We start from the raw sequence: 25,657 nt of genomic DNA on the forward strand, positions 1-25,657 counted from the left end.
CTCAAAACAATATTTACACACACACGTAGACACACCATATAGCAAGGCTGTAGATGGATGGGTAAGCAAGCTTGGTCCAGGTATCGGGGACATCGTCAAAGAACAAGGCCGCCTGCAGCTTCTCCATCTCAGAGGAGATCGCCAGTTCACCCTTTGACAGACACATGTCACTGTTCTATCATCATGAAAACACACCCAGCAAGTGCTACATGTACTGCAGCAATGAATCGAAACATCTATTAATCATCATTAATCAGTTAACCACATACAATTTGTGACACTATGTGATGTGACTGTATCCGCATTGAATGGAATTCCAAGAATAAAAAACACAGTAAATGTCCTGCTGCTTTTGTGTGGCTGCATGTAATCATATGAGGGAAAATGATGATATAAAAGTGCACACAAAGCTTTTGGTTTTAGGAATTCTTGAAATCCCTGTGGATCGGATAACGGGAGTTATGGGAGATACATATAAATACTGTGTAGACAAACCTTGAGTCCGAGGTCGAGCTCCTTGAGTGAGCGTCGTATCTCAGAGATGAGCATGTTCATGCGCTCACACTCCTGGAAGCAGACCAGGATGTACGGGGAGCGCTCAGCAGTCTTAGAGGTGATGTCGGACATGTTGTACTCTTCTGGCAACTTTTCCAGAACCTCGTCTAAAATAGTTTTCACCTAAAGGCGGGTGAAGTTGTTAGATTTGCTGGTATAAAATTGAAATCTACTGCGAAGTAATAAACATATACCAGTGTCTGTATGTGTTTACTGGGCTTAATAAGAGGCAGAGTCATCTGATAAAACATAATTACAGTTAAGAAAAAAACTAATCTAATCCAACCTTCTCCTCCAGGGTCTGGGAGGCTCCCTCCCCCATCACAGCATCAGGAGACTGCAGCTCCAGCAGAGTGTGAAAGAGACTATCTGATGTCACTGTCAGGAACTCAATTTCCGCGTTGGGGTGCAACCCATAATGCACCGGGCTCTCGTGGGGCAGCATCTCATCTATGAAATTATGGTAGCCCTGGAAATGAGATGGGGTGGTGGGGGGGGGGGGGGGGGGGTGGTGAATTCCACTGATTCATTTTTGGAATGTATTGATAATAAAGGATGATGTAAGTCAGGTGGTACATTTATTTAAAGACACTGACACACTTTTATCAACACAACATTACACGCGTCTCGCTCAACGCGAAGTCACAATCCAAAGGTTGTGTACGTACCATTAATTTACACGCCCACATGTATAAACATAGGTTCCAGGTTGAAAAACACCAGAATTCCATCTGAAGTGCCAGAGATATGTGGTGTATGCGCTGCCCTTGTGGAAACTCAACTTTTAACCTTTATCTATCCAGGGACAGTGACTGAGCTCACTTCACACCAGTTATGTGTTTTCTCTGTCTGTTTCCTGAGGCTTTACCTGATAGTCCAGGTTGGAGGGGACGACAAACCCAGGACCCAAAGCAAGCTTCCGATCAAACTGGAAGAGGGAAGAAAAAAATCATAAAGAAGAATTCTTAGCATCAGATCTCTAACACAGTACGAAACATGAAATACTCCAAACCCGGGCAGCCAAAATTGCTTGGTCCAACAGTGGTCTAAATCTGGCACGTCTGGTTGCCAGACCCTCCTCAGCTTGTATGTGCAGTCTCTGGCTCAGAAACTGGCAGAACTGCTGTTAACTGGAGCGGATTCTCAACTCAAATTGTCCACACTGTTAGGGCAAGTGGCCATATTTGCAGCAGAGCCAAGTCGGTTGTCTTGTAAATGGTTTATATTTATAAAGCGCTTTTCTAGTCTTGATTACCACTCAAAGCTCTTTACAGTACAGTTTGCCATTCACCCGTTTACACACACATTCATACAGTGCATCTATTAGCAGCACTTTTTTTTTCTATGAGGGGCAATTTCTATGAGGGGCTCAGCATCTTGCCCAAGGACACTTCAGCATGCAGATGGGGAAGACTGGGATCGAACTGCGGACGACCACTCTGCCCCTCAGCCACAGCCGCCCTTGTGCTAGAACACAAACTCGAACCTTTGTACAGACCTGGTTGGGCTGCATGTATTCTTCCAGGTATGTTCTGCACAGACGTCTGTCCCAGTCATCAGTGATGTGTCCTCCGTACATGATCTCCCCAAACAGATACCTCAGGTCCTCCCATGGCACCTGCATCAACAGTCAGTATGAATCACTGTCAGTAGAATCATCTAATCTTGTTGTGGCACACTATTCACTGCACACCCTAAACTTACACTGACATGTTCCTCTCTCCGTCACCTACTTAAGCACCATCTCAACCCAACAAGTTGCCTACCTGAGCATTTGCCTCCAGGTAGTTGTAGAGGACGTTTACTGATATCGTCAGGTCTCCAGTGTTGAACGGATACTTTCTGTTCCAGCCCTGAGGGCCAAACTTCCTCCTCTCTGCCACACAGGCATGAAAGTAGCACAGAGAGAAGAGGATGGTCTTAAACTCCTGCTCACGGCTGCACTGGTCCAGGATGTCCTAGAGAGGGGCCAATAAATTAATCAGAGAATAAATGCATAAATATATATTTTTTAAACTGTTGACTAGGAGCAGACACTAACAGCTGACCTGGTCAAAGTTATCCAGAGCAGAATGCAAATTGGCATGCATGCCCGTCGGAGGTTCATTGGTGATCTTGATTGCGTTTTCCAGAATGCCCTGAGAAAAAGCATGAAAGATCTGTATTTAGTGCCACTGTAAAGGTGCAGACCTGTAATCATCATTGTAGCAGGAACGACACCAGGGGGCGCACCTTCATTATGTGATAACATTATTAGGGTTAGAGTGCATGTGCACTGTATCTCTACCTGCGGGATAATGTGTTCCTGAGGTATTGGTGCTGGCTCTGCGCTCATAAACACTCTGTAGTCAGGATGACTGTCCGCACAGCAGCGCTCCAGGAGCTTCTCAAGTGAACCCAGCCAGCGACCGACCAGGTGGATGTTCTGCAAGCGAATGGGGTGGAAACCCAAGATAAAAATTCATTATAGTATCTACAACATGCATGGAAAGAGACAGAGTGGGTGAAACAGCCAATGTCATCTAAACATGTTTATATTTAATTTATGAACTATTTTATTATAATTTTTAATTGTTTATTCATTACTGAAAGTATTGGCATTTCTGTCCTTTGATAAAATATAATTTGTATCAAGATATTACAAGTAAATCCATCTTTCTTGCATCCCAACCTGCAGTATAACCCAATGGCCCTCTTTGGCAGCCTTCTCCATGGCAACCTCTGCCACAGCTTCCTGGCCCTGACCCAAGGACACGTTGTGAAGTTTCCCAAGGTCGATAGTGAAACCCAGCTTCCTTCCTGACAACACACAAAACTGATTTTTTTAAATCATGACACGGACAAAAAACACACTAACCTCGAGAAACAAGTACTTGCTCTGTTGTGATAATATTTCCTGTGAAAAATATCTTTTATCTTTCCAAATAATACTCACTTTTTACAATATGCTCTATCGCTTTAAATCTTAATTTTCTTTTTTATGCATTTTTCAACATTTTATGATATAAGCATTTATTTAGTGACAATTTACACTGCTACTGTCCCTGCATTGTATAGCAATGATTAGTGAGTGTATGTGGAGTATTTGGTGCATGCAGTCTGTGCATGTTTTGTACCCAGTGATTCCACATCTTTCAGTGGGTCTACTCCAGGAGAGAGGATGAAGAACACAGGTGACGCTGGACCACTTTCTCTGAAGGACTTTGCGAACTCTGTCTTTCTGCCCTCTGTGTATTTAACACTGAGCTTCTCCTCCACAAAGTTCCTAGAGTTTGACGACAAAAAGAGTAGAAACAGCCTGGGGTTACAGAAGGGTGATAGAAAAGTGGAAGTAAAAGACAATAAACAGACTACTAATACAAATTGTATCCGTTGTGGGTGGGGAAAGAAATCAATCCTCTGCACCTGAGAGCATAGGTCATACGGTCAGGTCTCAGAGCTCTCATCATGATGAGTTTCTGCAGGGAGCTTTTCCCCTTCCACTCCTGAGGGAACTTCTCTTTCTCTGGACACTCCGACTCCACCATTTTCTTCCAGCGCTTGGGAGAGCCTTCGATGTCCCGGTCCAGACCACGGAACTCATCAGAGAAACTCATCACCTGGGCAACGGCAACAAAAGCAAACAGTGATTTATGGTGTAATTTATTTCTGTGAGCCAATTAAAATAACCTGTGTGCGCTTGCACCTTGATGGCGCTCCATGCAGTGTTGGACAGAAAGTCCAGTGGGCTGTTGTAATTGTGGTCGATGTTAAAACGTAGCAGGAAGTCGAGCTCTCGCACGTCTATCTCCTTGCTCATCAGGAGCAACTGAAAGAGGGAGTACACTGTCAAGGACAAAACACACACTCTCTCCAAAACTGACACATTCAAACACACACTCTCACCTGGAAGGCTAGCTGTGCGCTGAATGTCAGCTTGTCTCTCTCAAACAGTCCCCTGCTGATGTAATTGAAGGTGGAGTAGGTTACACAGTCGATGAGTGTGTGGACTCTGCTCTTCACATCCACACAGGCCTCCGCCATCTCAACCGCTTTGTGGAAAACCACGTTAAAGGCCTGAGAAGAAAACAAATGATGAAGTCTGTTCATGAAGTAGATGATTATGATCCCTGCAAGAATACCACATCACAGATTTCATGCCAAGTTAAACGTTTCTCATCATTATGTGATCCTAATGATGTATTAAGTGACATAACAAGTGAACTGGAATTACCGCCCTGTGGTTTTATGCCTCTGACATACTTTACTGAGTTCACCGTGACTTTCGAACATTTGACCATCAAATCAGTTAATTTGTGAGTCCAGGTGAATGTTTGATTCCTTCAAGGCCTTCCTGAGATATCTTGTTCACAAGGCAAACATGTGCTTTGTGAGGTCACAGCAAGCTTGACTTTTGGAATTTGATAAGCAAAATCTAATCAGTTCATGCTTCAGTCAGACTGAGCATCTGTGCTAAATTTGAAGAAATTTCCTCAAGCCATTCTTGAGATATCGTGTTCAGAAGAATGAGACGGATGAACAATCTGACAACATGATGCCTCAGGGCACTGACTGTCATCTGCACAGAGGCATTAACACAGCCGTGATATCTTTGCAGTGTTAAACTGCAGAGATTGAATAATCTTTCTAATCCAACCTGCCAGCTCTGAACTTTCTCTTCTGATTACCTTGAGGCTGAACTGGTACATGGGGTTTATCTTGTTGAGATCGTTCATGATAAAGTAGAGAAGAGACGCTCTGACAGCAACAGGACGGTAGTGCTCTCGAGCTTCATTTATCTTCACCTCATTCACTTTAGCCTCCAGGACCTGAGAACAAGGGATGAACAGGAAATAAAGGAATGAATGAGAAGAGATTAAACAAAAGTGAGGAAGGAACATGTTGGAGTATAAAAAAAGTTACTCTGATATTCAATCCATGCCGTATTAACTGTAACACACATATTGATACCTCCACCCTCTGTTACCTTCATCTCAATCTCAGCAGCAGTGTGCTTGGTCGTCTCGAGCTTCTCCACCAGGACGTTGTCGCCCAGGAAGTGACTCTCTGCAGCAGATAACCTTGTCAGCAGCTCATCCTCCAGAAGCTTCAGCTCAATCTTAAACATGTTCTGCTGCTTGGTCAGTTCACTCTACAGAAAGATTGTACAATCATATCATTACAAAAACAACTTAAATGTATCTATCTATCTTAATCTATTTATCACTGCCCTTATTATACAGTTCAATAAGAAAACAATGATAATCACTAGTATGCAAGTTAAAGGGCATTAGGTTTTAAGAAAGGTGAACACCATGAACAGGTCACCAGCATATGTAGACAAACAATTCAACAATTCAAACATTCATTCTCACATTCACACCAAAGATCAATTTAGAGTCTCTAATCAATCTAATGCCAGGAGGAAGCCGGAACTCCTGGAAACACAGAGAGAACATGCAAACTTCACACAGAAAGGGCCTTGACTGAACTGCCACCCGAAAAAGTAAACCAGGTGTTCCATAAAATGAAGGGAAAGAGGAGCCCACTTTATCCCACCTTGAGGTGCTCGAGGTCAGGTCTCTCTTGATTCACAACCTGGGCCAGGAGCTGGTCTTCCAGTCCATCCCTGGTCACAGTAAAATTAATAAGGGTAGTTTGGGCTTGGATCTCTGGCTTGTAGTGAGGATTGGCCAGTTTAGTGTGCAGGATCAGTCTGAAGCCTGGGTGGAAGAAGCACTCCTTGTCCCCGACCTTTATACAACTGTGAGGGAGAGGGAAAGGAAAGGAAGTGGAGATAGAGCAGGGAAGAAAAATACAGAGATGTAAGAGGAACGCATGGTTGTGTTATAGATGCTCACGTGTCAGTGTTTTACCTGCCCTTCTTGATTGTGTGTCGTCCCAGCAGAGGGTCAATAACAGGGTCAACTGTCTCCTCTAGGTTCTCGATGAGGACGGTGTCACCTGCCACGACGGCCTGTTCTATCACATCTACGTAACTGCATCATTCAAAATGAACATATGAATATTAATGTCAGCTCTCACACACAGCACTAAGAAAACCAAATGGGTTTTGAGTAGAGTACAGCAGCACTTCAGATATTGAGGAGGTCCATGTTGAAAGCCCTGATGACCACCTGAGCCTGGTCACACAAAGAGAAAACACTCACCCTCTCTGCCCGAGGCTGACGACCTTGAGGCTGCTGCCATAGCGACTCTTGATCCACTTGATGCCCTGCAGCTGAGGGTCGATGAGGAGAGGCCAGCGCTCGCCTGAGGCAACACACACACGAGCCAAACAAGATTTACACGTGTATTAAAGAAAACGCAGCTCTGCACTGTTTGTATTGCCTGTGGGGGACTGGGGGGGACCATAGTGATGCCAAATACAGTAGTGTGTTGAGTGCCACTTCTCACAGTTGGTGAGGATGGTCGCGTTCTGAGTGGACATCTTGTCTCCTGGTAAGCCTTCATTGTTCCACTGGGCCACTGTTGCATCATCAGTCAGCATTGACACTGGATCTAATCCATCTGTCATGGGGATGGGCATCTGATGGAGAGAGGACAGAGACATGAGCAAAATAAGAATCTATGGCCCTATTCACACCTGGAATTATCATGAGTCCTGAGAGATCCGTCTGTTCTACACAACCTATATTAAAATGTGTCCTGAATTTTGTCTCCGGTGACGACTTGTGATCAAATTTCACTTCCCCGCTCTATATGCAAATAAACATGCACGTTATTTGTGTTTTTAACAACTAAATTATGTTGTTTTTAACAAGTCTGAGATTACAGATGTGTCCAAGGCCCAGAATGGATTTGCTTTCACAGAGCAAAAAGAATGGGGCTACATGTGTCCCAGACCACCTCCCAATGTTGTTCTTTTGATCGGATCTCAGGACGCATTCAGGACACATTTGGGTGGATTCAGACCTGAACTTAAAACTGACCACTTGTGATCATATCACTTAGGATGGATGTTAATACCATGTCTGAACAGGGTTTATGATTTTAGGGACAGTCAACTGAGGGTAAACGGATAGAGGGAAAAGTGGTGGGAAAACAAATTAGTAACCAAATGTAAGATTATTATCATAAATCTTATTTATATATATTTTTTATAAGTGTTTCGTCGATCGTGACCTTCTGGCAGCGCAGAAACGGCATCCACAGGTTGTCCAGCAGCTCTAGTCTGTACTTCTTGGAGAAAGAGCCGGCATAAGAGATGAAAGCTGCAGTGAGGAGGACGTCCCCACACAGTGTTTCTTCCTGTTCATGGTACTGAGCCACTGAGTGGGCCCAGCGCACATTCTCACTCTGAAACACACAGACACACACAGGGAGCACCCGTTTATTGCCAATATACTTCAATATTGTAAAGCATAAGAAAAAGAAATATAGTAAAAAACAGTGCACAATATAACCTAAATATCAGAAATCAAATGTGATCTCCTAATGGTCACTGCTGCTCTCACCTCCAGCCCTTTGACCAGACGATTGGCGAGCTCTATTGTCTTGTTGGTGTGGTTGACCTCCTCCTGAAAGCGCAGTTTCTCTGACGTGGCTTTCTCAAATGCTGTTGTCAGAATTTCCAGGCTGCTGTCCAGCTCCTGAGAGACGGAGGAACATCAACATATGAAGACTTGAGGCATTTGATGCTCTACTTATTACAACCTTTAGATGCTTTCACACGTGCACTGCAGACCTGAAAATGTCAAGAGATTAGCAGGAGGAGCTGTTTGAATGAATGCGCGTGTCAGAATCAGTTGAATTGGACATTAAACAGATGTCTAAAGGTCTGTGTGATGTCTGAGGCGATGTGGGAATAGAACAAGTCATTTCACGGATTCATGTTGACATTTCTATCCTCTCCCCTGCAGCACCACTGAATGGCGCTAGTCTCCTGCACGCCACTCCTCGCCTTAACCAAACAACTGAATTTCCAGTAGGCAAGAACGTGTCTCACGCTTTCTGTGCCTGTGTGCAAGTCTCAAAGGGCGACTTGACATGAATATGCTGACATTTTCCAGAATTCATATGTGAAATCACTATTTGCTTTGAATCAACATGGGAAGGGAATCAACCAATCAAACTACTGGTTGTTCAGGATGCTATTAAAACTCACAGGTGGAATTGGAGTTGTCGAGAAAGTGCTGTGTAGATGGTGGCTGTGTGTAGGTAATCAATGGGCCCACTACAACAAGACGATCAAGAATGCAAAGACGGAAATGAAGAAAGAAAAGAACGATTTAAAGACAAAGAAAAGAAGAATGATGTGAGGAGACTTACAGCCAGTTTCTTTCTGATGGCCTGTAATTTCTCAGCAGCCTCTGCCAGATCAGTGTTGGCCTGAGACAAACACATCCTCTTCATCTCTACCTCACAGAAGACCTGAAGACACAACACACATACACACACACACACGCCTCTGTAAGACACATTTGTAAAATATAATAATATATGATATAATAAAAACACTTTTTCTGGGAAATTCTACAACAAAGACAGCAGAGAAAAGTTGTACTTACAAAAATCTATCCAGGGGAGCATGATAGTTTGGGAAACAGAAAATAACAAATGAAACAACATAAAGCAGTAAAATCCCACAGCACTTGGGTGATTGTGTTTCCCACACATAGACTTTACTTGGATAGTTTGCCCAAGTATATTATCGACCGCCAAAATATATATAATATGTATCCTTTTATTATTTTTTATTGATTCTGTTGATATTTTCATCCAAGAGAACAACGCAATCTGCGATTGATTACCTGGTGCACAATTTGCTCTACCCCTCCTGGGAGAAGGGTGGACTAACAAGACAGAGAGAGAGTGAGAGGGTGAGAGAGAAAGAGCAAGAGAGAGAGAGGGAGAGACGTTCTCTGCTATTATGTTAGAAGATGCGGGGGATATATACCCTGGGTCAGCTACCACCACAAGTTGAATCTAATTCTGTGGGAAACACTGGGTGACACTGAATGTGTGTGACAGCTGGTGTAAATGTGAGTACCTCATGGAAGCGTGCGATGTTGATCACCCAGGCACAGAGGCCCGCGGCAGCTGAGGATTTCTGTCGGACAAACTCGGGGTTGAACTCCGGGTCACTGAGGTAGTCGTCTCTGACACACTTCACCGTGGCCTCGGGGATGTGCTCTTTGTCAAAGTTCACCAGAGCCTGCAGGAAGTCGTCCACCTGGATATTTGTGTGCAGAGGTGTGCGTGTGGATTACAAGTGTCATATCACAGTTTCTGTGTATAATGTTTGTACAAGGTTTTTGGATTAAAAATCAAAAGTGGGAATTAAGAAGAAATAAGAATATACAGCTGCACACCATAATGCAACTGTCATATATACATAAAAATATATGACAGTTGCCAATACGGTATGCAGCTGTGCAAATGAAAACTCTAAACTTTATATGAACCCTCTTTAACCAGGAAAGTGCTTCACAGGCATTAGAGATCCTTTTTAATTTGTCTGGGCCCAGAAAGCAGCAGCACTCAAAACATAAAAAACATAAAACCTATAACTCAGACTGATTGTAAAATAGGTAAATTATGAAAAGAGAAGCACCACTACAATATATCTATGAAAACACAATAAACATAGATATTGAATTTTTAGCGCAGACAAGAGATGAGGAATAGCCAATAAATTATTTTAAATGTGCAACCTGCAGTTCAGGGAATTTATTTGTGATGGACTTTTTGGCTTCGCGGTAGTGGGCCATTAATCTGAGAAACACTCCGAGACGTCGCAGTAAAATATCACCTTGCTCATAACCACCTTGGACGCCTTCCAGCTGCGATCTTTGGGGATTTTGCCCTGGGGAGACATGAGCACCAGAACAGCTGCCGAGACATTGGTGACAATACCTGGAGGGTTGGGGAACGTCCTCAGCTCTGTCAGATTTAACTGAAAGACACACATACACAAGTACACACACACAATTTAATTTGGGGGACTAGAATGGACCATGTAACATGATTTTCTCTGTTTATTTGCACTGTTTGCAATGGGCTCATACAAAATGGATTGAATCTAATAAAACAAATCAATTGTGTTGAAAGGATTGGGGTCCATGTGATTATGTTTTGTTAAAGTGCTTTACCCTGTTTAGTGTATTAAGGGCAGCATTAGCTGCCTGTAGGGCAGGTTCTGCCTTGATCAGGTCCTCCTCCGTCTCCTGCTGCTGTTTGGTCACTTTAGCTTGAATCGCTGCCACCTGAACAATCACAAAAACTCATATATGTACTTTGAATGAATTGTCACAAGTTTGGTTTCATATTTTTTGGTTATTACCCTTCAACCATATGTCCTCGGTAAGATGGAGAACTAGGGCTATGTTGAATAAGAACTCAAATTCTGAGATTTTAAGAAAAAAGTCGTAATATTACTCAGTCATAATTTTGGGCTGCGTGTTAGAGGGGGAATATAAGAAGATCACCTAACCGCCTGAGTTAAAATGAGGAATGTGGAACATCTTGTTAGGTTATACTTTAGCATAGGTCTCATAAATAAAATAAATATATTTAATCTTTTGGCACATCAGTATCACAGCTTCAGTATAAGGACTTTGAAAAGATTCTGTAAGAAACACTCTATTCCAAAGGAAGAACCAAACACTCGGAGGAAATTGCCTCTTTAGTGGAGGAGGAAACGTTAGGTCATGGTCGGCTGCGAGGTTATCATTGGTTATATCTGTGTGATATTTAAAAAGATTTCATAGTTTCACGATAAATTTGGTTTAAGGTTTTGGATCCAGGAGTGGAACAGGTTCTCCTTGCTGCTTATTTCTAATAAATGTCTTTGTCGATGTTCTCATAAAATATAATAAACCATATTTCTCATAGTTTTAAGACTTCATTCTCCTAATATATCCTCTGAATTTATTTCTTCAACATAGCCCGTCATGCCTCTCCTGGAGGAAATCATAAGAAATTAACCCCAAATTGTGCTGTAATTTTGAAAATAACATCCCTTTTGTCTATTCATTTGCTGCTCTAGATGCCTAAAAAACACTCATCCTCACCCTTTGCTCCTCAGCATCAGCCACAGCCCTCTCTTGGTTCAGCTTATCTGTCTGTTGTCCTATCTTAGCAATGAGAGCTTCGATATCCGCGTTCCTCTGCCACAGCTCCACCTCCTGCACCGCTAACTTGGCTTTCAAATCCTCCACCTGCAACAAGGATGAGAAAAAGCCTTTGTAGGGTGGGCTAACTAACACTAACTCTGGATGCTTTCAGGCACCACAGTATATATACTCTGACCTGTGAGGCAGTAGACTGCAGTTTCTGTAGGCCGTTCTCTAATCTCTCCATCTTCTGCGTCAGCTCTGTGCGTTTCTTCCCCAGCAGATTGCCGTACAGCTTCATAAACTCCAGGAAACTCTTCGGGGTGGTGTAGTTGAAGTGCTTCTCGTTCTGCTGGTATTTGACACTCACCTGGATGGCGCAGTTAAACAAGACACTGAGAGATGATGTCAGAGAGGTCATCACGTGGTTATCACCTCGGGCGCTTCGCAATAACTCACCTCATTGACACTGGTGTGGGCATAAGAGATGAACTCACCGATAGAGGCCCTCACATTTGGCTGCGTTGGATGAACACACAAAGATTCATGGGTTTATAATGCTGGCAGCCACTGGCTAAAGTCACATTGACACATCTTGTTATATTACCTGTGCCATATAAATATTTGCTCATATTTATGGATGTACCTGGCATCATTTTCCACATTATGTTTCCACTATTTGAAATACAACTTTGTATAAGAGGAGAGGAAGCAGTTGAATAGAAAGTGTGTGTGTAAATGTGTTGTTACCTCTAGTCCAGGTATCTTCTCTATGAAAGTAGAGCTGACAGACTGCAGAGCGTGTTGAGGCCATGGGTGGAACCAGTCTATCGCTGTACAATTCACCAGAGCTGGAAACTTTCGTGCACGTGTTCGCAACGTGAATCCGACCGGAGAGAAACACAGGACGACCTGGAGGACAGAGACATTGACGGCAGATTCATAACTGATGATGTGGTAAAATATGTTAAAATAAATCCAGTATATTATAATTTGATACTTAATGGTCGCTGTGGACTAAAGCAATTCCATCAGACATTGGGTAAGAAGCAGAATATAACCTGGACAGGTCATCACCGAATCCCAACATACAAAGACAACCAACCCTTACGCTCACATTCAGAGCTACAGTCAATTTAGCATCTCCAATAATTTAACCCCAACCTGCATGTCTTTGGAGTGTACCGGAGTACACAGTGAAAACCCACGCAGACACAGGGAGAACATGCAAACTCCACAAATAAAGACCCCGGCTGAACCAGGATTCGAACCAAGAACCTTCTGTCTGTGAAGGTGCCAACCACTGCACATATATACCTAATAGTACAGTTATGATATAACAAATAAACAAAATTATGTTTTAGACCTTGAGCTGTCTTCGTATCCTCTCAATAAAGAAGCTCCAGCAGTTATCTCTTGAGTCTATGAGTCCCAGTCCTCTGAGCTCCATACGGATGGATGTTACAATAACATCAACATCTTCATCACTAAACAGGTCTGGAATATCTCCTGAAATAACACAAACAATGCAGACTCAGATATGTGTTACTTCCTATTTATATAATGCAGTAATAATCCCTCCTTTCCCTTGTTAATGGCATTTAAATCCATTACTGTTGCTGCTAATACTAAAAATGATCATACACAACACACTTGTATTAAAATCAGTTTCCAACTCCATCTTATCGATGAACTATAATATTATTCATTGCAAGAGCCTGAGTCTGATGTTTCACCAGCTCCTCGTCCATGTCATCAGTCTGTAAGAAACAGATCTTCCCTGCTCTCCATTCAAATAGATAACAGAAATTAAACTTGGCTGATGAAATTTTCACTCTTTGAACTGTTGCTGAATTCATGTTCAGAGAGGCTTTGACATAAATTCACACACAAAGGGTCTTGGATTTTTTCCTAGAACAAAGTGTTCTGCTTCTTTTTCACACAAAAGCAGAAATCCTTTATTTATAGAGAGATAAGAGACTAATTCTAGGTCAGTGCAGCCAAACCTGAGGCCAGCATGTCGTTGATGAGCACCAGGAAGCGTTCATCTGGAATCTGGGCATCTGTGTGAAGGAACACTGTCCCTATATTCTTCACCCCCACCTTCATATACAACGCTGCGATATCACTCTGGATGTGAGGGGTTGCAGAAAAGAGACAAAGACATAAATATGCCACCAAATAAATGAAGCAAAAGTGAAATTACAAAGTAGAACAATGCTACAGCTATACTGAAGAGTGGAATGACATTTTGTATCTGTCGTACATGTGTGTGAAAATGTAAATTTACCTTAAGGTCATTGATGCCGTAGCCTTTACGCAGAGTGATCTGGAAAACTTCCAGCATGCTGAGGAAGGCGGCCAGCCGACACAGACTCTGCTTCCCGCTGCCCCCCACCCCCACCAGCAGGGCGTTACCATAGGGGGCCTCCAGGATACGACTGATACGACACCTGGACACATTCACCAGAGTTAACAGCGTGCGTGTGGCCTGTGGTTTTTTATATATGCCCTCATCAGTGTAAATCCACCCTTGTGCATTTCAGCATGTTTAACTGCATACATGTGTCTTTATGTGTCTTACACATGCTGGATAGCTTCTTCAAACAGAACCAGGTCCATGACAGCGTGCAGCTCATTGTAATGCTCCAGAGCATCAGCCAGTGTCTTCTGGAGTTTCTCCCAGTCTGAAGCCTGACAGGATGAGAAATAAACAAATGAACTCGACTTTCAGCAGCAGGGTCCAAGTCACTATGCAGTTACTTCCAGATACATAATACAATTAGTTTCTTATCAAGACTTGAGTCAATTAACTTTTAATTCAAACCCTGTAAAGAAACGAAAGGTAATTAGTTTGCCAATGACGGCGCATTCATCCTCATTTATTTCCCGGCAGATTAGATATGACAGCTGAATTTGTGCCATACAGTATTTGAATGCGTGAGCTACAGATAATCCACATGATAAATTGATTAAAGTCAAAAACAATTAAACTCACCCATTTTCTTATTAGCACAGTTATTAAGGAATAAACTGATGCTTGAAAAGAATCAACATGAAGTACAAACTGAAAAGGCCTTGACTGGCTTGTGTGTGAATGAATGTGTGTACCTGGTGATAGCGAGGTTCTCCCACTCCCTGGGCAAAGTGACAGTAAACCAAAGGCTGGTGGATAAAGAAGGACTCATCGATTCCCTGGAAATAAAAGCCAGGAAATCTTGAACATGCCACAGTTAAGATCATCTATTCTGAGCTGATCTATGACAAGCTCTCGACATGACCTAGAAATATCATTCATATTTTTTATATCCTAGGATCTGCCACAAAACTAAAAAGGACCTATGATTTATTTGGACATAAAAGGACATTGCCAACCAACTGTTAAACATTTAAAGGATTACGATGTGAGTGTACTTTACCTCAAAATATCTCTTGCCGGTGTCCAGCAGGATTTTATTGAAGAGCTCCACGTCCTTTTCCTCCATCAGTTTGTCAGAGTAGACCCTGGAGCTCTCATGGAGCCACAGGTGAACCAGGTCCATGGGGTAACGGATGCTCTCCGGCAGGGCAAACAGGATGCCCTACACACCGGGTCACATACAGTAAATATCATGTGATGAGGTTATAGACAACCCATATTGATATATAATGACCATGCATGTTTTACCTGGAAGATGTTGGAGAGGTCTCGCAGGTTAAAAATGTAGTGGAAGCGTATGGCTGTAGGCATGAAGTTCTGACTGATTTTCTGGTGCAGGCAAATAGCTGCCTGGATGAGCAAAGACCAAAGAGGGAGAGGTGCAGAAAAGGTTGGAAAGATACTGGCACAGACAAGCAGATGTGCAATGTCATGGATGTGTGGTTGATAAATTGAGAGACCAGTGTTGCATGCATAGGCTCAATAAGTGTAATCAGGTTTCAAAGAAGATGTATTATGGTCATATTCAGGTTTATAATTTGGGTTATTGCTTGAAAAGATTCACATGTTCAGAAAAGACATCACTTCCCTGAAAGTGTCCATCATCTGAAACACTCTGTCCCTTTACTGTAGATTTTGGTCTTTTTAACTTTTCAAAACTTTAACGTACACAAAAAACCTACATAACACACACTAGAGGAAACAAAAAAAAGGAAAAAGCCTAATTTAATGTGACAGTGTATAGTGTAGATGGACCTGTATGAGAGTTCCAACTGAGCGAGAGACGCCGTAGCTGAATCCTCCTTGAAGGAAGTGAGCTGACAGGATGCTGGAGAAGATGGTTGCTAATGCATCAGCACCAGGGAAATGAACAGCAAACACTGAGAAATGTCTCTGGAAGGAAAACACAGAGATTTTAATAATTATTAACCATCTGGAGTCTGCGGCTGAGACTCACTTCATTAATAAAAGAACTGCCTCTGAAATCGGACTTTTAATGAGGTGATTTCATGAATTTAATGTGTTTTTTCTAAGGATAATAAAAATTTGGTTTCACTTCAGTGTTTCCCTCCCCTTTTTCCATTTCTGAACTTTTTATTTTGGAACTGAGTTTGTTCAGAAATCTAATCAAGTTACCATTAGAATGAAAGTCATGACGATGGAAAGTTATTTTACTGGTGATCATATTGTGTCACAGGTACAATGTATGTACCTGTGTGCATTCAGGTAAGTACCTGTAGTCTGGGGTTGATGGAGAAGCTTCCAGCTGTTGGGTTCATACAGGTGATATACTGGCAGTTATGTATTTCCTTCAGTATCAGCCGTTGTCTGTCATACCTGAAAAGTTTCACATTGTTAAAATTCCACTGAAGAAGCAAATTCTGTAAAACCTGTATTTTGTGTACACTGATGATTTAACACACAGAATGGAGCTGTATTGTTGTAGATTATAAAGCGTGTCACAGTCTTACCAGTGGTTGTAGTCGAGGTGCTGGCGTATGAGTGTGTGCGGCTGGACGGTCCCATAAACATCCACCTCGGGCATGTTGAGGTCGTCTATGAAGTAGATAAGTCTCTTCGCAGTGGGAGGAGCAAATTTACGTCCTGCTTTCTTTTCCAGGGGCTTCTCTAGGATACCTGAGGTCCATACAATGAACAACAGAGAAAATAGAAAATGAATAAATGAAACATATCTAATAATGTAGAAGAAACAACAGCGACTGTAGAACAACCTCCATGACAATTTGGACATCAAGAAAATAATATAATTAACTTATAATATAATTCATAACTATCACAACATTTCGAGAATGAGTATTTATTTAAATGTTCAGTGTGTAAGATTTAGGTAAAAGGGATCTATTGGCAGAAATTGAAAACAAAATAATCCTAGTGATGTTTTCACTAGTGTGTTTCATTTAAATTATACGAATCGTTGTTTACGTGACCCTAGAATGGGCCCTTTATATCTTAATACTTTATATTTACATTGGGAGCAGGTCCTCTCTACGAGGCCGCCATGTTTTTTACAGTCGTCCAAACTGGACAAACTAAACACCTTTTCAGTTTTTATAACAACTGAAGGCTACTACAGGTTTTCTTTAATGTTTGGAAGGGGAGGGTGAGTTGCAGGGTATTCAGCTGCAACATGCAACTCCACCACTAGATATCACTAAATTCTACACATTGAACTGACATCCCATGAATATTTGTTCTCATTCCTGTGATCCTTACGTTGCAGCATTGCTGATGTGGTGTAGTAGTTGAAGGGGACTTTAGCCACCATGTAGTCCTCCTTCAGCTTGGCGACTTTATCCGAAACCAGAATGGTCTTACCCACTCCTGCGTTCCCCACTAACATGATGGGTTTACCTCTCTGGAGGAGCAGGTCCATAAAGTAGGTCAGACAAATTGTCTCTGGGGTGTGGACGAGCACCGTCTGAAACAGACATCACATGACCTGACTATAGGGCTGCTCTAGAATCTGGTTATTGCACACAAATACACAGCTCATAAGTACCCACCTGTAAAGGTACATCAGGTTCCAGCTCAAACTGCAGCATCTTCTCGCTCCAGGGCGTAAACTTCTTCGTCTCAGAGTCTATGAAATAGTCAAAGACGGTGCCCTGGGACGGAAACTTCACTGCTCGCATCTCTTTAGACCACCAACGGCTGAATTCAGCACGGTGGTCATTCAGCTGAAACAAGTAATATACATAAAAACATGGATTATCTAATTATAGGGAGATGATGGTGACACAAGGAAGTTCTTCAAGTAAACACACATGATCCTGGAAGAGAGCCCCGCCAAAGGCCCAGACAGAGGCGAAGACAAAGTAGATTTCATAGAGTTCTCGGGGAGAGTCCGCTGGAGTGTTGTCCTCAGTCAGCAGGCAATCCAACAAGGAGCACAGTGTCTGATTGAGCCAAACAGAAACACAACACCTGATTAAACAATAAACAGTAACACAGTTTGATAATATGCAACAACTGGTTGAATAACAATGAGATGAAAGACTGTAAACGTTTGTGACACAGTGATTAAGACTCATATTGTGTGTTATCACCTGCACCATGCTGCTTTCTGGTATGGGGGTGATGGTTTTCAGGTTGCACCGCACTTGCTCCAGGCAGTATGGCACATACTTATCAAAGAGTATGGTGAGGTTGGCTCGCTCTGATTGGGCCTTTCGGGTGTCTATCCAGCTCGTCACATAACTGAGGAAACAATTAAGGCTGCTTTACTAAGATACGATTTCAGAAAAGTTAAGAAATATAAGTCTAGGAGTGTGTGTGTGTGTGTGTGTGTGTGTGTGTGTGTGTGTGTGTGTGTGTGTGTGTGTGTGTGTGTGTGTGTGTGTGTGTGTGTGTGTGTTTGTGTGTGTGCATCTTACGAGCTCCAGCCGAGGTCCTGTGGGTTGACGTAGAGTATCCCTGCTCTGGACACAGTAGCTGGAGTAGCAGCTTTCAGATGAGAGATCTCAAACAGGAGACGCATGGAGGAAGATAAACTGATCCTCTCGTTACTCGCAAGAGTCAGGACCTGAACAGAGGAGAGGGAAAATTAAAACAGGTGGAGTTACAGCAGCATGTGGTCAAACATAAACAGTCGCAACGAAACATAAAGAAGAAATTCCAGCATTAGAATGAATGGAAAAAATGTCAGAGACTAATAATGTTCTTTCACCTTGTTGTCGTCCATAACTGTGTTGAGTGACTCAATCCACATGGGGTCAATGTCTCCATCCAGAACAATCCATTTGGGTCCATCATGAGTCACTGAGGTCAACTCTCTCATGGTGGAGGAGAACAGACCTAGAGTAAAAATAAATCATACAGGATGTGCTGTATTTTCAACAAAGTGCCAACTCTTCATCAATTTAATCATCTTTAGATTCCTCTGGTATCAGACCCTCACTGCAAAATTACTCGAAACTATTCAAACGAGAGCTAACTCTGAACTAAAAAGAGACTTTTTAAATTTATTATAATTAATTCTGAGAATAGACTTTTTATGGTCTTACTTTGAATAAAACAGACATTTGAAAGAAACAATGGTTCCCCTGATCATCTTTGATCACTGATAATGGTCAATCCTCACCATCTTTCCACTCTCTGGTTGCAGGGTGCAGGTATCCAAACAGCTCATCTGTGGTGACAGCTTTAGGGTTTATATCGTTCCATACAGTCTTCATCTTCATGTTTGCGTAGGTTCTATGGAGAGTCTTCAAGATCTGATGATAAAAAAAAATAAACACAATAGTGAACAGTGAAATGTAACTCTTCCTTGACTTTAGCTGTGGTCTATTATTGTAGCAATACTCAGCAGCAACGCAGCCTCAAAGCAAGACTGTAGAGATACCTCCTCTATGTTTGAATGATCACAGATTTTAAAGCAGTTTCAAGCTAAAAATGTATGTATATAGGGTGTGAGGACAATAATCTATGAGGTGGATTTGAAAATGAATGGACAAATTTTATTATGTATGTGGTTTCATGATACAATAGTTACAACAAAGTTAACCTGGCTCTTTCCAGATCCTGGTCCACCTACTACAAACACAGAGTGCCTGACCGCCAGCAGCTCCTCCAGCTGGGTGACCTGCACACACAAAAATGATAAATTGTCTGTATTTAAATAGCTTTTCTTGTCCTGATGACCACTCACAGCACTCTACAGTACAATTTTTGCCATTAACCCATTCACACACAGATTCATACAGTGCATCTATGTGCAGCACTTTCCCTATGAGAAGCAGCAATTCGGGGGTTCAGGATCTTGCCCAAGTGTCCTTGGGCAAGATCCTGCAGGAGACAGGGATCAAACCGACCTTCTGGTTAGAGGACGAACACTCTAACCAGAAGGTCAGCAACATACCTTTCTGATCATATAATTACTAATAACTACACAAACACACACAGACCCAATATCGTCTTCAACAAGTCCGCAAGGGAATTAAGTTCTGTGAAACTTCCTGCACGTCGACCTGTGAAGCACATACAGCTTTTTTTTCTTCCTATTTTTTTTTTTGCTGCATTTAAACATACAAACTCCCCTTGGTACCATAAAAACATCTATTTTAGATTTCATTTAAAATTTTCACAGAACAGAGGATGAGCTTTATTTGAATATAATGTTGAAATGAGACACCTTAAGTATGAAGTTCTCCTCAGGCTGTAGGTGCAGTTCACTGACTGACTGGCGAACAGCGTTCTCCAGCTCAGGGTCTCTCTTCCTGGGAACGTCCAGCTGAGGAAACAGGTCACTGATCAGCCCCAGGAATATGGGCACGTCACTGGTCACTATCTTAGGCAGGTTGAAGTCCCTCAGCGCACGCATCAGCACCTGGAGAGAAAAGCATAGGATTTATGTTGTAATGCAAATTTACTAATAAACTTCAGTTCAATGTTCTGTTGAAGAAAATACTGGGAACAAGAAAGAGCAATGGCAAAAAATAAGATCAAGGATTTCTTTGCTTGGACCGACGAGAAGGAGTGTTAGCGATGCTTTGCAATCACCACTTGTAGTCGAGTTGGGACCAATAACAAAGAGGAAGTGGTAAACTTTGTCATCATTTCCAAAAGTCAGCAACTAGATATGAGAAGATTCAGTGTGAATGACACCGCACATCAGGCAGAGATCCATGCATACCTGCTCTTCAGGTCTGATGCGATCCTCTCGTTTTAGAGATCCTGCCACAACCAGCACCGATTTGATCGCTCTTAAACCCCAATCATAATGATCCTGACAGATGAAGGAATAAAGTTATGCAAGCTGTCAAACAAGCGAAATAATATATGATGCCAACTATAATTTTTATGCTTTCCAAACAGAGAGCTAAAAGTTGAACTGAAATGTAGGAATAATGTTGCTGCATATTTTGAAGTTAGATGCACAAGTCACTGCTGATCCCTGTGAGATCGTTCTGAACCTAATTCAATCAAAGATCTTCCTCCGCATGATAATCTAAATGAGATTTTTTCATTTTAAAATGTGTGTTCTAATCCTAAAGATGAGTTTCCTTCTGTGTCTTGACACATTGGTTTGATGGACATACCTGTTTGGACAGCAGCTCTTTACAGAGAGTGTAGAGGCTGATGAATTTACGCGCCAGCAGACGGGCGTCTATGAATCCTTCTGCCACCAACATGATCTCACAGATCAGCGCAAAGTCTGGGATCACCATGGCACAGGGCCTGAACAGTTATCAAAGCATCGTTGGTTTTAATTAGTCACTTTTACTATTAGTTAACTATTCCATTTAACATCTTCTCAGTCTCTCTGTTTATATTAGACCTGAACAAAGCCTTGAGGTTCTCCGGGAGTTCAGCCCTGCCGGCGTAACCAGGATTCAGAGTGATGAAGATTCCCACTGATGGCCGCAGCTCGATCTCCTCTCCCAGGAAATGGAACCTATACACACAGGAACAACTACTGCTTACTAAAATGGATACATATAGATCATAGAATAGATTAGCCGACACAATGGTGAATAAATATACATATAGTTTACAATACAAGTCTTTATTTCCACACATACCTTTGCTTCTTGTTCCGTACTGCATCCTGTATAGTTTTAACCTGAACAGCTACCACAGACAGCACTTCCACTGAGATCCTGTTGAACTCATCAAAGCATCCCCACACTCCTGTCTGAGCCAGACCTTTATAAATGTTACCTATGGACTGAGGACATGTGACGGAGACACAAAGAGTAAAGTTGAAATCACTATAAATTAAGTAAACGTGACACACATGAAACTACAGAAAGCATCTGCACAGTCCACGCTACCTTGTAGTCCATCTGTTCTGAGCAGTTGAACACATACACCATGATGCCCAGGGAGCGTCCAAGATCTTTAGTAGTCTCAGTCTTACCAGTGCCAGCTGGGCCTGAGGGGGCGCCACTCATAGTCAGATGGAGAGACTGGGTCAGGGTTATGTAACACCTAACAGAAGAGAGGTTGAGACACAAAACATTTAAGCTAAGACATGAGGAATCAATTAAATAACTTTGGGTTCAGTTGACCTGGCTATTAATAAAAAATATGTATGTATTTACTGGTTAATGATGTTGAATGTGGTTTTATACTAAACTTCAGTGTTTGTGTAACAAAATACACTTGTTTCCATTATTAGACTCACATTTATACTTATTTGCATGGGAGCTACCGGCTTTCAACCACTGCAGAGCTTCACTGGAGAACTTAAAGCAACATTGTTTAGCTCAACTCACAGCAAGAAGGTCCTAGGTTCGAATCCAAGATAGACCAGGGCCCTTTTGTGTGGAGTTTGCATGTTCTCCCTCTGTACTCTAACTAGTCCAAAGATTAGTTTTAGGTTAAGTATGAATGTGAGTGTGGTGTCTGTATTTCAGATACGCTGGCGACCTGTCCAGGGTCTACCCCACCTTACCCTGTGAACCTCAAAGACTGAGTGTATAGATAAATGGATGGATGGTAAATTGACTTGGAAAAACCTGTGGCTGTCGAGGGCGCTACTGCTCAGTAAAAGTTAAATAGTGTTGCTTAAATGTTAAGTGCTCATAGTGACCTTGATTGACCTTGTTGCTTCACCCTGTACAAACAGAGGTGACATGCCAGCTCTCTCCTTAAAGAACACATCTTAAATAAAACACTCTGTCGGCATGTGTATTAACATAATGTTCTGTATGTATGTGTACCTGTCAGTGAGTGGAGTGATGACCAGTCTGTTAGTGTTCCCCAGGTACTCATAGCTGAACTGGAACTGGGCGTCACAGATGTTAACGCAACAGTGTCTGGTTTCATCATTCCAGCGATGACGAAGCTGGGACAGCCATGCAAACGCCTGTCCTGTTGTCACCTAAGAGACACCAAAAGAAAGGTCTAATTGTTCGGATAAAACTCATTCAGCCAAATTCTTTTTTTTCGATGCAACATTAACTTTACCTTCTGAGCTATGAGATTGGCGACCACATCTCGAGCGTGGACATCAATGGTACAGACTGTCATAATTTTCTGTCTGTCTCCAGGAGTTAGATCCCCGAGCAGCATGTGGATCAGTGAGTTCAGCTGTATAATCTAGAAAACCAGAAATGTATTTATCATCAATGGACAAACAAACACGTTCAACCTTCATGGTAAAAATGTCTTTCTCTAGTGTGTTCGCTCTACCTGTTTTCTGTTGTAGTCCTTGAGGGCCGTCTCAAATCCCTCCTCCACCCTCTCAAAGGCAATGCCCACATCTGTGGCCCACCACACCTGACTACCAGTCAACCCTACCTGCGAACAGACGCAGCAGACAACAGCTTGTTTCCCTGTTTTTTAAGTCAAAGTGTTAATTCTGCTGATTATACATCATCATACCTGTGCGGGGTAGTCGAAGATCCACTGGTCTCGTGGTTTGTCTTCATAGGCAGCTACGGCCTCCTGGATCTCCCTCCGAACCGTGCAGCGCATGGTGCTCTCCAAGGCACCTAACCAACACTCTGCCTGCAGAAAGACACACAATGTATAATATATGAATAAATATAAAATCAGGCTGTGTAAAGTTTGAAAAGGCATGAAGATTTTTACAAATGGAAAATGGATGTACATACACATGTATGCTGTGCTGTACAGTTCTTATTATAAACAAAACTGGTTGGTGGACAGTGTCCTTGTACCTGCACGCACGGAACTCAAATTTTGTTTTTCAGTACCTGTCCTTGACAGAGGCACGGCTCAGAGAAGGGAACATATTCTCCCTCTCGGCTGTACATCCCGATAGCAACTGCCTCCTCATCCTCCTCCTCCCCTGCATTTCTGTCAGAGTCCTTGAAGCGAAGATCTGCGATGTTGTCAAACAGCTTCAGCAAATGCCTGGTCACCTTGAAAAAACAAAAAAACACAACCACACAAACACTATTTATTTGGTTTACAAACCGTAATCTCTTGACTGAAATGTAAGGAAATGAAAAAAATATGAAACAAATGAGATCATGTCAAATTTCCACTTTGTCTTTCATTGTTTATCTTTAATAACATTCTCCGCTCTGTAATACTGAGACACAGTCTGCAGAATATATTGAACTGATAACTACAAATGGGTCTCTTTATGTTTTCCTTTCCCATTTTCCCTTGGAACCCATCATTAAATTGTAATCTATTACCTGTTTGGGCTGTGTTCCCTTAGATACAATCTCCAGAAGATCTGAGGCCGACACAAAATAAAACCTGGGGAACGTGAGCCTCTTGGTCTCCAGGTACTCGGCCAGGGCCTTCTCACACACGGACAGCCTCCGCTGCAGAGTCTCCAGGTTCTCCAGGAAGCCGGTGTGGTTGGTCACCTCCACTACATTACTGTTCTGCACCACCCCAGTCATCAAGCCCTGGGTTAGGGAAGAGAAAATTAAAACGAATAAAAATGGAGAGGAAATACAGTGTGATTATATGGTTGTTGGTCCTTGGTGGTCCGTATATGGTACCTGGAAGTCAGTATGGATTCCCTGAAAGCGCTCCGCGTCGCTGGCCAGCTGGCAGCGGATGTCGTGGCTGTTGGTGAAGATGGCGTTAAGGTGGGCCCAGGTCCTCTGGACAGACATCCAGGAGGAGATGACCAGGTCGGCCACCATCAGCTTCTTCTGCCATCCACTCACCTCTGCCTGGAAATACTCAACATACTTACTCATCAGGATGTTCTGCAGCTGCACCTGAAGAGTAATACAACCGCAGTGTTACAGTTATCTGTAAGATCGCAGCCACAAATGAAAAATATTCTGCATTAACCATTCACTATGAATTTATACCGTTCCGGTTTTTGCTCAGCTACCTGCCAGTGTGATGATGTATATTAGGAAATATCAGGTCACGACATACCCATTGAACTACTACAAGAAGGTGCATATCACACACTTGAGAGAAGCAGCACAGTAACACACACTCACCTGGTTGTCCTCCAGTGTCTCAATCAGATTCTCATCAGCTTTGAGAAGAGGGGTTCCTGTGCTGGTATGAGTCTCATAGGACAATGACATCACACTCCATGTCTGGGTTATCTCTGCCAAAACCTAAGCATAAGCAGAACATTTTCATTTGAACTATCTTAAAAAATGAGCTGTAGGATAAGGATAAAGTTTATTGTTCATCACACATACACATCCTGATCTCAGGTTTCACCTTGTTATTTATTAGTCTACCACAGGTGAAGGAATCCTATCATATATCATATTCTCCTGATTCAAGAATATAATTGGAGTTTATTAATGGTCAAATGTGTGGATGGTAGTGTAGTCTGTTTTAGTTTTTGCAAATATTTCAAAATTGCATTGTTGTCAGCTGACTACTACATTAATATACAAGCCAGTATACTGTTACTAGTCACTGTCTTCTTACCTTCTCTATGGCCATTTCTTTCACGGCCTTATCCACTATGTTTTTGACCTCGTCCTCCACCCGGTGAAGCTGTAATTCCAAAAGGTCCCCCAGGGTGGTGCCCTCCCCCATGACAAACCGGACCTGACAAACAAGACATGGCAGCCATGAGTGGGATCATGTTTCAGAGCAGGATAATTGGGTTCCCTCAACTGTGCTGGTCATTTCAGGCCTGGAGGGGATAGTTCAATGATGGTACAGTACATGAGGGCTATTAAAGAGGACCAGAACT

General features: G+C 42.4%; 1 protein-coding gene across 6 annotated transcripts in view; it reads right to left on the reverse strand.

Annotated features, from left to right (window-relative positions):
* dnah9l (dynein, axonemal, heavy polypeptide 9 like) overlaps positions 1 to 25,657 on the reverse strand; it is a 70,501-nt gene that overhangs the window by 34,905 nt on the left and 9,939 nt on the right. The window contains exons 5-67 of one of the 6 annotated variants that reach the window (XM_034612793.1): positions 25,387 to 25,509; positions 24,939 to 25,061; positions 24,480 to 24,704; positions 24,165 to 24,383; positions 23,715 to 23,882; positions 23,380 to 23,505; positions 23,188 to 23,295; positions 22,963 to 23,094; positions 22,716 to 22,876; positions 21,825 to 21,981; positions 21,573 to 21,718; positions 21,329 to 21,445; positions 21,090 to 21,228; positions 20,684 to 20,776; positions 20,183 to 20,377; positions 19,556 to 19,633; positions 19,133 to 19,265; positions 18,719 to 18,846; positions 18,426 to 18,574; positions 18,099 to 18,249; positions 17,817 to 17,948; positions 17,556 to 17,729; positions 17,266 to 17,470; positions 16,503 to 16,668; positions 16,266 to 16,368; positions 15,787 to 15,924; positions 15,280 to 15,381; positions 15,032 to 15,193; positions 14,724 to 14,807; positions 14,197 to 14,306; positions 13,903 to 14,065; positions 13,619 to 13,742; positions 12,979 to 13,121; positions 12,363 to 12,524; positions 12,072 to 12,131; positions 11,809 to 11,982; positions 11,571 to 11,717; positions 10,650 to 10,763; positions 10,310 to 10,453; positions 9,548 to 9,730; positions 9,066 to 9,071; positions 8,827 to 8,928; positions 8,013 to 8,147; positions 7,681 to 7,854; positions 6,952 to 7,084; positions 6,705 to 6,807; positions 6,411 to 6,533; positions 6,094 to 6,298; positions 5,522 to 5,686; positions 5,223 to 5,363; positions 4,441 to 4,611; positions 4,241 to 4,363; positions 3,961 to 4,154; positions 3,672 to 3,820; positions 3,227 to 3,354; positions 2,843 to 2,980; positions 2,604 to 2,693; positions 2,322 to 2,513; positions 2,054 to 2,173; positions 1,424 to 1,483; positions 842 to 1,024; positions 496 to 678; positions 36 to 151 (exon numbers count right to left, since the gene is read on the reverse strand). In XM_034612793.1, coding sequence (XP_034468684.1) covers positions 36 to 151; positions 496 to 678; positions 842 to 1,024; positions 1,424 to 1,483; positions 2,054 to 2,173; positions 2,322 to 2,513; positions 2,604 to 2,693; positions 2,843 to 2,980; positions 3,227 to 3,354; positions 3,672 to 3,820; positions 3,961 to 4,154; positions 4,241 to 4,363; positions 4,441 to 4,611; positions 5,223 to 5,363; positions 5,522 to 5,686; positions 6,094 to 6,298; positions 6,411 to 6,533; positions 6,705 to 6,807; positions 6,952 to 7,084; positions 7,681 to 7,854; positions 8,013 to 8,147; positions 8,827 to 8,928; positions 9,066 to 9,071; positions 9,548 to 9,730; positions 10,310 to 10,453; positions 10,650 to 10,763; positions 11,571 to 11,717; positions 11,809 to 11,982; positions 12,072 to 12,131; positions 12,363 to 12,524; positions 12,979 to 13,121; positions 13,619 to 13,742; positions 13,903 to 14,065; positions 14,197 to 14,306; positions 14,724 to 14,807; positions 15,032 to 15,193; positions 15,280 to 15,381; positions 15,787 to 15,924; positions 16,266 to 16,368; positions 16,503 to 16,668; positions 17,266 to 17,470; positions 17,556 to 17,729; positions 17,817 to 17,948; positions 18,099 to 18,249; positions 18,426 to 18,574; positions 18,719 to 18,846; positions 19,133 to 19,265; positions 19,556 to 19,633; positions 20,183 to 20,377; positions 20,684 to 20,776; positions 21,090 to 21,228; positions 21,329 to 21,445; positions 21,573 to 21,718; positions 21,825 to 21,981; positions 22,716 to 22,876; positions 22,963 to 23,094; positions 23,188 to 23,295; positions 23,380 to 23,505; positions 23,715 to 23,882; positions 24,165 to 24,383; positions 24,480 to 24,704; positions 24,939 to 25,061; positions 25,387 to 25,509 — 8,795 coding nt within the window. Of the gene's footprint in view, positions 1 to 35; positions 152 to 495; positions 679 to 841; positions 1,025 to 1,423; positions 1,484 to 2,053; positions 2,174 to 2,321; positions 2,514 to 2,603; positions 2,694 to 2,842; positions 2,981 to 3,226; positions 3,355 to 3,671; positions 3,821 to 3,960; positions 4,155 to 4,240; positions 4,364 to 4,440; positions 4,612 to 5,222; positions 5,364 to 5,521; positions 5,687 to 6,093; positions 6,299 to 6,410; positions 6,534 to 6,704; positions 6,808 to 6,951; positions 7,085 to 7,680; positions 7,855 to 8,012; positions 8,148 to 8,826; positions 8,929 to 9,065; positions 9,072 to 9,308; positions 9,346 to 9,547; positions 9,731 to 10,309; positions 10,454 to 10,649; positions 10,764 to 11,570; positions 11,718 to 11,808; positions 11,983 to 12,071; positions 12,132 to 12,362; positions 12,525 to 12,978; positions 13,122 to 13,618; positions 13,743 to 13,902; positions 14,066 to 14,196; positions 14,307 to 14,723; positions 14,808 to 15,031; positions 15,194 to 15,279; positions 15,382 to 15,786; positions 15,925 to 16,265; positions 16,369 to 16,502; positions 16,669 to 17,265; positions 17,471 to 17,555; positions 17,730 to 17,816; positions 17,949 to 18,098; positions 18,250 to 18,425; positions 18,575 to 18,718; positions 18,847 to 19,132; positions 19,266 to 19,555; positions 19,634 to 20,182; positions 20,378 to 20,683; positions 20,777 to 21,089; positions 21,229 to 21,328; positions 21,446 to 21,572; positions 21,719 to 21,824; positions 21,982 to 22,715; positions 22,877 to 22,962; positions 23,095 to 23,187; positions 23,296 to 23,379; positions 23,506 to 23,714; positions 23,883 to 24,164; positions 24,384 to 24,479; positions 24,705 to 24,938; positions 25,062 to 25,386; positions 25,510 to 25,657 lie in introns of those variants that run through there. The other 5 variants (XM_034612791.1, XM_034612790.1, XM_034612794.1 and 2 more) reach the window with 5 other exon arrangements.

The sequence above is a fragment of the Hippoglossus hippoglossus genome, chromosome 17 (assembly GCF_009819705.1).
Source record: "Hippoglossus hippoglossus isolate fHipHip1 chromosome 17, fHipHip1.pri, whole genome shotgun sequence".
NCBI classification, from domain to species: Eukaryota; Metazoa; Chordata; class Actinopteri; order Pleuronectiformes; family Pleuronectidae; genus Hippoglossus; species Hippoglossus hippoglossus.